The sequence below is a fragment of the Mesoplodon mirus genome (genome assembly GCF_964341445.2).
Source record: "Mesoplodon mirus genome assembly, chromosome: X".
In the NCBI taxonomy this organism is placed as follows: domain Eukaryota; kingdom Metazoa; phylum Chordata; class Mammalia; order Artiodactyla; family Ziphiidae; genus Mesoplodon; species Mesoplodon mirus.
Window position 1 is genome coordinate 19,956,288 of NC_138981.1, and position 13,770 is coordinate 19,970,057.

Genomic DNA, 13,770 nt, shown 5'->3' on the forward strand with positions numbered 1-13,770 from the left:
AAATTGTTTGCAGCCTTCAAGGGATTCTTCTTTGACTTTTGGCTCAGACAGCAACTGGCAGCAGGCCAAGTGCATGAGCTCAACCTAGAGTCTCAGTTCTAAATAATACTGCTAAATCTGTTTCTTAGCATCTCTACAAGTACCAGGTTAAGCCAAAACAGTATCCTAATAGACTTGAACCCAAAACAATCTGCAATGTTGAGAAATAGATGTGTTTCAATCCCTGTTCTTTATATGCACATAATTTTAGATTAACTAGATGCAAACTTTCCTGAAACTCAGAATAGGAGAATAATTTACCTTCTTGTGTTTTCTTTTATTATCATAAATTCAGAGTGGCCTCAAGAGACAATGGCTGTTGTATCTAACCACCTCCAAGTAAAAGGGCCCAACATTAAAGAAAGGAATTGTCTTTTCTAAGATTCAGATGGCCAAGAATAATGCTGTAGTTAATAGAACATGAGCTGTTTGAACTTAGACACATTTCTGAACCTCATTTTCTCATCAGTAGAAAGAGGATAATAATACTTAATTCACTCAGGCATTTCAGAAGTAAATCATACACTGTATGTAAAGTTTGTTCCACTGTGCTGGGCACATAGTAACTATTCTTAACGCCATACAGAAAGGAAATGGATTCATTTACATGGATGGGGATTTGCTTCCTGATGAGCAAGTCAGAAAGGCTTCTAGGACTAGAACGTCTGTCCTCTTTGGGCATTAATGAATGTATCGGCTAGGGTTCAGTCAGGGAAGCAGAAGCGCTAAGTGGCATGGAATAAAGGACTAGATCTTACTCAGTTGAGGAGCTGGTGAAGAACCTCAGCAGAGCCAGTGGTCATGAAGAAAATCTAGATGTGAAGCCAGGGAGAGCAAGACAAACTAGAATCCATGAGCACAGACTGGAAGCCTGCCTCCAACTTCAAAACGAAGCTGGTGCCCTTTGCCATGGAGATTTATAGGCTCCTGGTCCAGGACTCAGAGGAGCTGAAGGAGTTTCACGCCTGGCTACTGACCTATCCCAGCAAGGTGAGCCAGCAGAAAAGTGGCAGTATGTGTGCACTGCTGCAGTGACCAGCACCCTACGCTGACCTTCAGGGCAGAAAGGCTGCTGCTTCGCTTGTATTCTCCAAAATTCACACAAATTTACATTGGCCAGCCCTAACTAGCACCAGATAGGGAGAGGAATTCTGAAATTAATAGTTACAGCTTTGCTAAGTTGACATAGTAGATAACCACCACACTGAGGTTTCCTTTTCTGTTGGCACCATAGGTACCTACCAGGTAAAACCTGCTTTGAAAATTCTAGTGACAGTCTGTATGAGGATCAGTTGTAAACTGAAAAATTCTAAACGATCATAAATTTGGAGTGGACTCAAGGTGCAGCCTACCTCCATGGAGGTATCATCCCCACAGCCTACTTACTTAATTCCCCAGAGCACGTAGGAAAATATAACTTCAAATTGTCTTTTATCTATCTTAAATCAAAAGATTGACTAGTATAAGTAATAATTAGGATAAAATGTCTAATTTACCTAGAGAGGTTTCTACTTGCTAAAACACGTAAGGCAATTCTTTAAAGAATTTCTTTGCATACCCTGTTTAAGGAAGAGTACCAGAAAGCTATGTACCTAGACCATCTTATCTTAGCCAGTTGTTGAATCTCCTTCACTTAGTTGCGTTTTAGCATCATGTCCTCAATTTTTATCAGATGGCTGGTACAAGAAACAGCCATGTGAAATTCACTTCTTTGTTTGCTAGTAAAATATTTTTGAGGAGGTTGTATTTTTCCCTTGTGCCCCCCCATATATATTTTGATAATTGGGTAAGAGCTTTGGCTCCCTGTGATTATGATGTATATAAAGTATCTGATACAGTGTCTGGCACTATGGTAGTGCACAAATATTCTTAGCATCCTTCCTCCAACCATACTACCAAAATGTCCTCACCAGTGGGCTGAGAACAAGCCAAACCCTAATCTAGGTGCATTTGAGGCAACGAGTTCTGGAGAAGTGGCAGCAAACTTCAGGCCCTGCAGAAATCTAATTTTTCATATCTGAGCTTGCATAAATTGCTTGCTTTCTCTTACTCAGTTTTCTTATTTACAAAATGAGCATGGCACTGCAAAGAGGACTATGGAAAATGCCATCTAAATTGACAGCATCATGATGATTTGATTCCTGTTGCAAACACAATTTTTAAAAAAAAAATCTCCCCATCAAGTTCTTTTTTCCCTTCTGTTAGATAAAACCAATTTTGTTTTTTTAGTCTTAAAATCATGTCATACTAGATGGTTCAGTATGGAAGAGAAGGAAGAGTATGATTTATCTCTCAGTTATTTTACTATAAAATGAATTGCATATAGTGACTTTTGAAACTTTCTAAACTTAACTTTGATTTTTATCCAATATTATCTTTGAGAGATTTTCTGTTAAGGAAAAACAATCTCTGGATCAAGAAAACTGCAGCTAAACTAGCAGATGTAGAAACATTTGAAGTGGTTGTCAGGGAGAGCTTATCTATTCTATAAGAGCAAAGATCTCAGAATAAGAGCCTGATAAAGATACTCTTAGCCATAAAGGTATTTAGAGAAAAACTGACATTCTTGGAACCAATTACAATGACATGGCAAGAATTCCATGATGAGAAAATATGTACAATCTATCAGAGCAACAAACCTAGAAATGAAGGTGACCCAAAACTCTTTAGTTTCAGATTATTTAAAATGAAGCCATAAAGTCAGTAGCCAGAAAATTTTCCAGTAATTTTGATTGTCATAAAACTGCTGACAAAATTATCATGCCATATACATTGACTTTATTTGAGATTCTTAGGTTTTGTACATTCTTCATTAGAGGTGATTCTTTTGTATTATTTTTTCTCTCTTTTCTTTTACATATAATTTATTTCCTTGTCATTTAGTAGCGTTCAGGAGGCAAATCTGGTTCTCTCAATTTTTTCTGGTCATAAACGTTTCTTTGTCATAAAAGACAGGCAAGCCTACCCTGATTTCTCTGACACCTAGATGTCGACAGTTTGTCAAACAGAAGTGTCAGGAGCAGGCACTGTCCTAGTTCTGCTTTTCACCTATTTGAACTTTCTGCCTCTGCCTCATGTTGTACACATTAATCAAGCACCCCAAAATAGCTGTATCTAATATGGCTGGTGATAAGTACTTTCCATACATGGTGGAGCTTAAGCATAAACTAAGTGCCTTTCAGTGAATAATCTAGCATTGTGTTAAGATTGACACTGATTGCAGGTATACATAATTCCTAAAACATCAGTAATTGGGTGTACATTGGTAACTAGCCATTTTTCCCTTTAAGTCAGGATCACGTACAGTTAGTGCTCTGTGAGATATTCTAAGAGCATCTGGTCCAAGTCTCTGGTCTTTCAGATGAGTAAATTGAGGTCAAGATTAGTTTCAGTGACTTGTCCATAGTCATATCGCTGGAATATGGAGAACTAGAAGTCAGGTCTCCAGATCACTACCACAGTATTGTTCTCCTGGTACTGTGCATTCCATTCTTGCTGAAACATAAACATTCAAAGTGTATCACTCCAGCTGGTGTGTTAAGAATAGGCTGGAGGTGGCTGGGGGTAGTGTGGAAGCAGGAAGACAAGATAGGATCTGGCCAATTCAGGTGAGAGATGATAGGGGCTTAGCCCTGGGTGCTAAAGTGGAAGAGGTGAGAAGGGCGTGGACTCTGGATATGTTTTGAAGGGAGAGTGGACAGGATGTGCTGACAGATTGCATATGAGATGCCATAACTCATAGCCTCACTGTCGCACACATAGGTGGTCAGTTAACTGTTGGATTCATGCTTTCAATAGAAAATCATATGTCAGGTCCATTGTTAGGAGTTGAGCAGAGAGTGGTGAGCTAAGGAGATGGTTTCTGCCTTTGTAGAAACTAATGCAGTAGTTAAAAACCACATGTTGAGAAAGTGAACCAAGTAATTTTAAGGCATTGCATAATAATCAGCAGTGGATCAAGTGAAAATTGCATAACAATGAATCAGCTCCAAGAGATTTCTCCTGTGTAAAGAATTAGTGGAGAGGCAGGCTTGCCTTATTTGGATCACTGGTTTCCTCATCAGTATTGACATAGGGTTTTATGATTGTGCTGAGTTCGATTAACACTGTTAATAGGTTTGGAATAAAATATGATTGCAGTCCTATCCTTGTCTAACTTGGCTGAGCCTTATTACCTGTCTGTACCTTAGTTCCTATCTCATTTGCAAAATTAAAATGTTAACATGAGCCTTCCTCTCATGAAGATATTATTAAAGGTTGCCAAAAAAACTGCAAATCTTTTTTTTAAACCCACAGAGCAGTATAACTTGCTAATTAAAATCGACAAAAGCATGAAAATTAGAGATTGATAAGATGTTACTGGTTTGAATTATCTCCATTAGTATAAAAGTGTCATCCTAATATCTTTTTATTTTATAGAATCTTGCCACATAGCAGTGTACTTATATCACATGGGAGGTTTTCATAAATGGATGTCTTCATGTCAGAAGCAGCTCTTCTTTTCTCTCCCATGGTTACCATGACTACAGCATATTTGCTTGAGAGGCAGTATTGCACAGAGTGGTTAGAACGGGTTTTGGGATTGATAGACCTGGGTTTGAACTTTGACTCTGCCACTACCTGTGAGCTCCTGAGCAAGTTGTTTACTCTCAGTTTTCTCCTCTTTGAAATGGCATTAATGATCACCACGGAACAAATTTATTGTAAGGATTAAGATTGATAACTGCTATAAAAAGTCCCTAATACTGTGCCTCACACATAAGCCCTCAGTAAATGATAATTATTACGATCCAAGAATGACAGTTCCTGTTTCCCAAGGATGGTGACTTTTGTAACCCTTCCTAACCATTCACAACTATAATCGCTCTTCTTCCCACCTTACCACTTACTGTCCAATAGGAAAGGGGAATCGCCTTATGGAATCTTGTATAAGATTCACTTCCCTCCCTCCTTCAGAATCTGATATGCATGATATTCTTTTGATGAAACATTGACCCTGCCCAACCTGAGTTTGACCTTCTCTAAATTCCGCCCAATTACTGCCTTTTTGTTCTTGTTTGACTCATAATTTATTAGCATGCTTGTTATTTTTAAAAGCATGCTTATTTTGAGTGTGTGTAGAGCCATTTTCAGTCAATATAAAGTCAGGTTAACTTTATTGACAGAATCCAGAGCAAGCTCACCCACTGCCCTCAAAGACCCAGCATGCATGCAGTGCCTCATCCCCACCCCGTTCAGCGCAGAGTTTCTCTCTCGTGCACTAGAATGGCAAGACCACCATCAACAGTAAACTTGTTCAGTTCTATGCTGTTATTTCACGTAAATGGAAGATTTCTTGATATACTATTTACTCCCATTACCATCTTACCCCACTTGCTCATATTTAGACTTTTTCTGCTGACACACAATAATGAAAAAGTAAGGGGAAATACGTTTCTTTGTGAAATATTTAAATCTCAAAGGCTCTTGTTTATTTGTTTATTAAAAAGATTAAATATGTGGAAATAGTTGTCATTTGTCCCAAGAGTTTCAAATTGCTAAGCACCTTTTCCTATGTATAAGAAATAAGCTATTGGTTTGACTAGTCACTGAAGAAATCTTGGAACTTTGCAGAAAATTACAGTAAGAGGAAGTTGCTATATTGCAACAAGAGAGTATTTTGATTGCAAATTTTTCTGTAAGTGTGGCAATTTGCAACTTGAGAAGAATTTAATAGTAGCTGAGCTTTCAAAATGTAACACAGAAACTGTCATTTTCTTCCACAATTAAAATAAGTGCTTCTGAAAGTTTCAGGATAAGAATGACCCAAATTACCCTCCCCCTCACTTCCTCATCCAGAAGAGGGGGGAATAGAGCTTGAACAGAACATCTGTGGACAAAATGAAAGACAAATGCTCTTTTCAGGCAACTGTCTGAAAAAGGAATCTTTTATAGCCAAACAGAATACTGTTGCATGCATCGCCATGGTTAAGAAGAGGATCAACAATGCTTTCATAATGGCCTTTTATTTTAGCACATTCTATTTTTATGGATTGAATTGTGATTTCAACACATCCATTCATAATTCATCATATAATTATATGCATAAATACCTTTTGACACATTTAATGCGCTTTTGCCCGCCACATCTTGAATTCAAATTTAAACTGTTAAGTGCACTAAAACAATCTCATTACAAGTAATGTTAAAGGAGATTGGATAAAAAGGAATTTTTTCTTATCTACCAAAAGGAACAGTCTACTAAAGAACAGAACATCAGTAATATGCTGTACATGGATTACTGGAGAAAAGACACCTGGCTTGTTTATTTCCCGCTGAAGGACTTCAGGTTAAAACAATCAGTTAATTAAGACTACATCCTGTGTTCTTTGCTGGTGGTTTGTTCAACTTTTATGCACTCAACCAGTATTTATTTAGTACTTCCTCTGTCTTACACAGAGGAAGTACTAAAATCCCTGTTCTAGTCAAAGGATAAAACAGTGCATAAAACAGTCAGAATTCCTCTTCTTTCGTGTAGTTTATATTTGGAGGGAAGGCTGGGTAATAATAAACAAGAAATATAAGTACTTTGGGTAATGTTAAGTTCTAAGAGAGAAATAAAGCAGGGAAGGAAAGCAGTAAGCGTTGAGGATGATAAGGATAACAATTTTAGATAGGGAAGCCTGGGAAGAATTTACTAAAAAGGAAACATTTGACTCATGATCTGAAGGAGGTAAGGGAGTAAGCCACATGAGTATTGCTGCCAAACCCAGGTTCCGCTGCTTGCTGCTCATAAGCCAGTAATTCGAGAGGCAAGTGTCAGTAGAAAGGAAAGGTGCTTTAATCAGAAAAGCTGGCAATCTGGGGAGAAGGTGGACACGTGTCCAGAAACCAACTCTGAAGATTCTGGTCAGCCATGACAGTTTTTAAAGGGAAAAATGGGGGTGAAGAATCTCAGTGAATCATCAAGGCAGGAGGTTGCGTTCTGCATCATTCTCCATTGGGTGCAGACTGGCTGACTCTTTCTTCACATGTTATCTTGCCTGCATGATCTGACTGCAGGATTGCTAAGGGAGCTTTTGGGGGTAGAGAGCTAGTCATTTTTTAACTGCTTAATTCTTCATTCTTTCTTCTTTTTATCTAGGAAAAGAATCAACAAGTTAGACAAGGTATGGTGTGCATTCAGGAGAACATAGGTCAGGAGTTAGTTTCAACTGCTTAGTCATCTCATTCTTTTTTTTTTTTTTTTTTGCTGTACGCGGGCCTCTCACTGCTGTGGCCTCTCCCGTTGTGGAGCACAGGCTCCGGACACACAGGCTCCGCGGCCATGGCTCGCGGGCCCAGCCGCTCCGCGGCATGTGGGATCTTCCGGGATAGGGGCACGAACCCGTGTCCCCTGCATCGGCAGGCGGACTCTCAACCACTGCGCCACCAGGGAAGCCCAATTCTTATAATTAGGTTATTTTAAGGTTAAAGGGGAACAGAAATGGGCAAACAGGAAAGGGGCAAAAGAGCTGCTTTCAGTATCTGAGCAAACATTTCAGACAGAGGGAACAGCAAGGGTATAGGCCCTAAGATGGGACTCCACTCAGCATAATCTAGGAACAGCAAGTGTGGCTGTAGCAAAGTTAGTAAGGGTAGGCGCAGGAAGCAAAGGTAACAGGGGCCAGGTCATACAGGGCCTTCAGGGTCAGTGGAAGGATTTGGGCATTTATTCAGAGTGAGATGAGAAGCCATTGGAGAGTTTTCATGATCAGATCATATTTTAACAGGATCACTCTGGCTCTTATGTTAAAAATAGAAGATGTGAGAGCAGAGGAAGGGAGAACAGTGAGGAGATATTTTAGTGATGCAGGTGAGGGATGATGGCGGCTTAGACCAAGGTGACAGTAGTAGTAGAGATGGTAAGAAAAAGTCATATTGTAAACATACTTTGAATACAGAGCTGATACAGCTTGCTGGTGGATTGACTATGGGCTATAAGAGAAAGGAAAGAGTCAAGATTGACTCTAGAATTCTGGGTGTGAGCCACTGTGGGGAGAAATGGAATTGCCATTTACTAAGGTATAGAAGACTAGGAGAGGAGCAGATTCAGTTGATGGGTGGTGGATATCATGAGCTCAGTTGGGTTTTTTTTGTTTTGGGTTTTTTTTTTGTGTGTGGTACGCAGGCCTCTCACTGTCGTGGCCTCTCCCGTTGCGGAGCACAGGCTCCGGACGCGCAGGCTCGGCGGCCATGGCTCACGGGCCTAGCTGCTCCACGGCATGTGGGATCTTCCCGGACCGGGGCACGAACCCGTGTCCCCTGCATCGGCAGGCCAACTCTCAACCACTGCTCCACCAGGAAAGCCCATAGCTCAGTTTTGTACACATTAAATCAGTTGAGTTAGGCAGCCTGCAGCTCAGTCAAGAATTCCCAGTTGACTATATAAATTCATAAGTAGCTAAAGCTCAGAGTTTGTAAACATTCTCAGGGAGAAAGTTCAAAGAACTTTCACCCAGATGCTCACTACAATAAACAGAAAGTGCTAATGATGGTGTTAGAAAGATTTTATTGAATGATGATTCAGGAAAAAAGATAAAAATATGTTTTTTAAGAGAATGGACCTTCACAAATGTTTACAAAAAGAGTCAATTTTTGGTGGTCAGTAAGCCTTATGAGCTTATACTTTGAATTCTCTCTCTCTGTCTCTCTCTCTGTCTCTCTCTCTCTCTGTCTCACTCACACACACACACACACACACACACACACACACACACACACACACACACACACACACACACACACACCCTACCCCAAACACAAAAAGATACAGTCATGGTCAAAAACAAGGTCTAGTCTCCAAGGACTAGAAGAAAGAACAAAATTGCACACAATAATAAATGGGAACTAAAGCCATATACCTGGTAGGCTCTGAGTCCAGAAAGAGCTAGAAATGACTGGGAGTCTACTCTAATGGGGATCAGAGAACAAATGGACCACAGCTATGGCAGGAAACTGAAGATTGACTCACTGGGTGTAACCAACTGGGAAGGCAAGCAGAGCTTCCTCACCCACGAGTATAAGGAGGTTGAATAAAGATACAGCAATTGACCAGAGCGCTGATTCATATAAAGGTGATTCTTTTCTTAGTAAATGGAAATTACGGGAAATCCAGAAAACCCCTTAAAATAAAATTTGAAATTAATAACAAGATGATTAAGAACACTGAATATTCAGAAGCACTAATACCAACTAGACATCCTGGATGTGTAAAATATGGTCAGTGAAATAAACACCCTATAGGTAAAATATACTTTAGACTGTATAAAATCAGAGAGAGAATTAGGAAATTGGAAAACAGCAGAATGAATTCACCTAAAAAGCATTGCAGAAATACGAAAGATACATAGATGATAAATTGAGAGGTACCAACATAAGTCTAGAGACAAAAAGAGAGAGACTAGTAAAGAAGGCCCTTTGAAGAGATAATACCTGAGAATTTTCAGGATTGAAGAAATAACACCTTCAAGTACAACACAATGAATGTGAAATGGGATTAATTAAAATCAGTTATAACCTAGACACATCATAGAGCAATTGCAGAATATCAGGGATAAAGAGGAAAATATTTTAAAAGCTACAGAGAGACTAAAGACAAATTATAACTAATGACAGAGTAGCTACAGATTTTTTTAAATTTATTTATCTTTTTTTTTTTTTTTTTTGGCTGTGTTAGGTCTTTGTTGCTGCGCGTGGGCTTTCTCTAGTTGCGGCGAGTGGGGGCTACTCTTCATCATGGTGCACGGGCTTCTCATTGCAGTGACTTCTCTTGTTGCAGAGCATGGGCTCTAGGCATGCGGGCCTCAGTAGTTGTGGCACGCAGGCTCAGTAGCTGTGGCTCGCGGGCTCTGGAGTGCAGGCTTAGTAGCTGTGGCGCACGGGCTTAGTTGCTCGACGGCATGTGGGATCTTCCCAGACCAGGGTGTGAACCTGTGTCCCCCGCATTGGCAGGCAGATTCTTAACCACTGCGCCACCAGGAAGTCCCTAGCTACAGATGTTTTAAGGGCAATGATAGATGCTAAAAGAAAATAAAGTGATATATTCAGAATGCAGAAGGAAAATTATTTTCAACTCAGAATTCTATACCCAGCTAAGGTATTATTTTATTTAAGAGTAAAGGGTTTTTATATTTTCAAACGTAACAATCTAGAAGTGTTTGCTACTCACAGACTGCTATGAAAGAACTTCTAAAGGACATACTTGAGCATGAACCTGGAAGAAGGGTGATCTGAAACTAAGAAGAAAAATACAGAAATAAAATATATTACAAATTTTCTGTCTCATGAGAAAAACATTCATCATCATTAAAGCAAAGATTCCAGGCCTCTTTCTTTTTTAAGTTGGTCATAATACCTTATATGATCTGCTATGTTATCCATTATAGTCATGTATCTGTTCTTAATGTCTTGCTCTTATTAAATATTTCATGATATCACTAGAAACTGGGAAAATGATAACAATTAAATATCTATCACTCAGAATGAATAATTCCATCAGTTCTACTAGAAAAGACTACACAAGATTGTAAATCTGCACCTCAAGGTATTTAATCATACTTGCTGATAACATGAGGAAACCTTCACTGTCAGGATTTATTTATCTGTATGAATAATGAGCAATTTCTGATACAAGTTTTTAAGGAATCTTTGAAAATGAATGTTTCAGGGGTCCCCAAATCACCCATACGTCCAGTGATTCACTAGGACTCAGAAACCTCAACATATAGTTGTACCCACAGCTAAGATTTTATTACAGTGATGCAGCAAGGGTATACAGCCAGATCAGTAAGGAAAAAAAGATACCCATGAAATCTGGAGAAATCCATGTGCAGGTTTCCTGTGCTCTCTCCTTCTCATGACAGATCATGCAGAGTGCACACTTCCCCAGCAGCAAAAATACAGTCACATGTGTGTAGTGTCTCTGACCAGGGGAGCCCATTGAAGACTCAAATACCCAAGGATTTTAATGGGTTGGTTACATAGGCACCCTCTGCCTAGCAACTACTTTTCCTTTCCTGAAATGAAAGCAAGTGTTTAGTCCCCAGGTGGGCAAAATCATCTTATCGCTTAGGGAAGCTTCATGTCAGTACAGGGAACCGTTTACCAGCCAAGTTCCCATATGTCAGCCAAGGGCCAACCTTGCAAGCAGACCTTTCTAAGATAGCAGCCTCAGGACTGCTATATTACTCTTTTCTACACAGAGACCTATTTCCTTAACAGTAGTTTTCATTGTTTTTTCCATTACTTTCAAAAGCATATAATTCAATTAACTCTTTCATTTTAGAAAATGTCACATCACTTGGAAAAATAATGACGTCTCTCTTAAGAGAATTTCGTTGTAATATTTACAATATTTTAAAAAGACAGCTAAAGCTTTGCTTCTTTGAATGATGGATAAATCTGTATTGTGTGCCTAGGAGTTCTTAGGTTCCAACAATATGTATACTGATTATACTCTGCAATCATTATCAGTATGAGAATATATTTTTATAGGGAAAGAAAAGATAATCTTGTTAAAAAAGAAAACCTGGAGAGCATAAAATATGTTTTTGTGTAGATTTTAAAGTAGACCTTCAGGTTCTAAGAAATAATGTGCAAAAAGCATAGGAAGTACATTATATAACTCAATTCTTTTGAGCTGTCTGTTATCCATGTAGCTGCCTAAAAACAAACCACCCCCATCTTTGTCATTTTTAAAAATAATGAGCTGTAAAATTATAATGATTACTTGTGGAAACACAAAAGGAAAAATACCCAATCAGTAATTTTACAGCCAAACAATTTAGGGAAAATAACTATATGTAAATTAACTATACTTAAGCACACTAGCCTGAGTTATTATTTTGAAGCAAAGTGCACTCAAGAAAATTAACATAGCATGATGGGTTTTATCTTTTATGCTCTCTCTCCAAAATTGATTGTGAATTTCTGTAGCCATGAATCCTGCAAAGTTTTATACACACACACACCCCACATATATATGTATTTATATTGCTTTGACAATTGGGTGATTATTTCTGCGTTACACTGACTGTCAGCAAATTATCTGACCCTTATCTTTAGGACTCATATCCACCCATAATATTATATTCCTAAGGATTATGTAAACCATATATAAATCATGAAAATTATTATGTAAGTAGAATGTTATTTTACAAGCAAAGATACTAAATAAGGAAGTATGTCACAGAATACGAATTTACTTTATAAAACCAAGGCCAGCAAATTTTATGTAGACAAAATCCAATTGCCCCTTACAGATATGAAGAAGAATCTGTTACCTAAAATTCGTTTTGAAGGATTATCTGTGAATTAAAATTACACATGCTATCTCTCTACCCTGTTAGCTAGCTAATCATGTGAACATAATTAACCTTATTTAGACCAGTGAACAATCTAGTTTAGTAGACTGTCTGACTGGAACCAGTGATTTATAGTCATTAATTGAAAGCTAGACCAGTCATACAGTTGTGGGTTTTTCTATTAAGACATTATGCTATTCTGGTCCTTAGCGTGGAATAGACTGATAGGTGGGTTTAACTGGGATGGTTGTTAGCTAGGCAAGTATGATGTAGGAAGTATATAGCTCAAGGAAATGTTATAATGATGTCCCATGGAAAGCAAGTGGAAGAAGAGAAATAAAGGCACAAAAGGTGGTAAAGTCAATAAATTGGATGCCTCAGTGAAGATTTTCTAAAAATTGCTGGGTTGGAGGTATTATACTATGTAAAACGGAGATAATGGAGGCAGTTGTTGGAGTATGCTTAAGAGTAACAAACATAGGGTCATGGGGGTGGGTAGCTGAAGAGTGGAGAAGTAAAGAACATTGGAGATGAAGGACTGAGAAAGCCAACATACTGACATCACCTACATGAAGGTTAGTTCCCCATAATAGAGACAGAAGTAGATGTGAGAAGAAAATATTGATTCAAGTGCTGAAATATTTAGCAACTGAGGGGGAGGGCCTAGGAGATCAGTAACTCATGGTGGCTTATGGAATATAATGAAATTCAAAGGAACAAGTGATAGTCATATTTGCTTGACAACTTCATAAGATTTTGTGAGAATCAAATGAGATATTGCCTGAGAAAGCACTATAAACCCCTAAGGAAGGTAGTGCTCTGCATGTATGAGCCCTTAGTTTCAGCCCTGCTTTGTGTCCCTATTTCTCTGCCTACAAAATAGAGACCAAGATAATATTGTTCTCTCCTGCTTCATGAGAAATTAGAAAGTTTAGCGGCATGATATATATGAATTTGTTTTGAGTCTTTGGAAAAAGAAGGTACTTTCGCTGACCGGGGTTCAGAGTCACCGTTCAGCTTTTGAGTGTTCTCTGCAGCTTGTTGACACTCCGATGGCACCCTGCATATCAAATAACATTCTTCCCTATCTTTGATTTCAGACATTTCAGCAGTCTTCTCTGCAGCACAAATCAAAGAAGAAAAACAAAGGTAAGAAAAGGAAATGAAACATTTAGCTGCTTAGTTTGCACTGGGATAATCACCAGCACAGTTCACCCATCCTCTCTTGCCTGAGCCCAGTGTGGTTTAGAAGAGAACAACCCCCTAGCACAAGAGCTACCAAGACCGGCTTCTCCTTCAGGTCAATTATGATACAAGGTACCTTTTGCAACACATGGTCTCAACAAGTTTTCAGACTGGGATCACGCACTTCGGATTAAATTGTATGTCACTCATGTGGGCGAAAAGG

At 38.8% G+C, this 13,770-nt stretch overlaps 1 protein-coding gene across 5 annotated transcripts in view; it reads left to right on the forward strand.

Annotated features, from left to right (window-relative positions):
* CNKSR2 (connector enhancer of kinase suppressor of Ras 2) overlaps positions 1-13,770 on the forward strand; it is a 255,004-nt gene that overhangs the window by 182,026 nt on the left and 59,208 nt on the right. For all 5 annotated transcript variants that reach the window (XM_082610757.1, XM_082610756.1, XM_082610758.1 and 2 more), the window contains one exon: positions 13,463-13,511. In XM_082610757.1, coding sequence (XP_082466883.1) covers positions 13,463-13,511 — 49 coding nt within the window. The remainder of the gene's footprint in view (positions 1-13,462; positions 13,512-13,770) is intronic.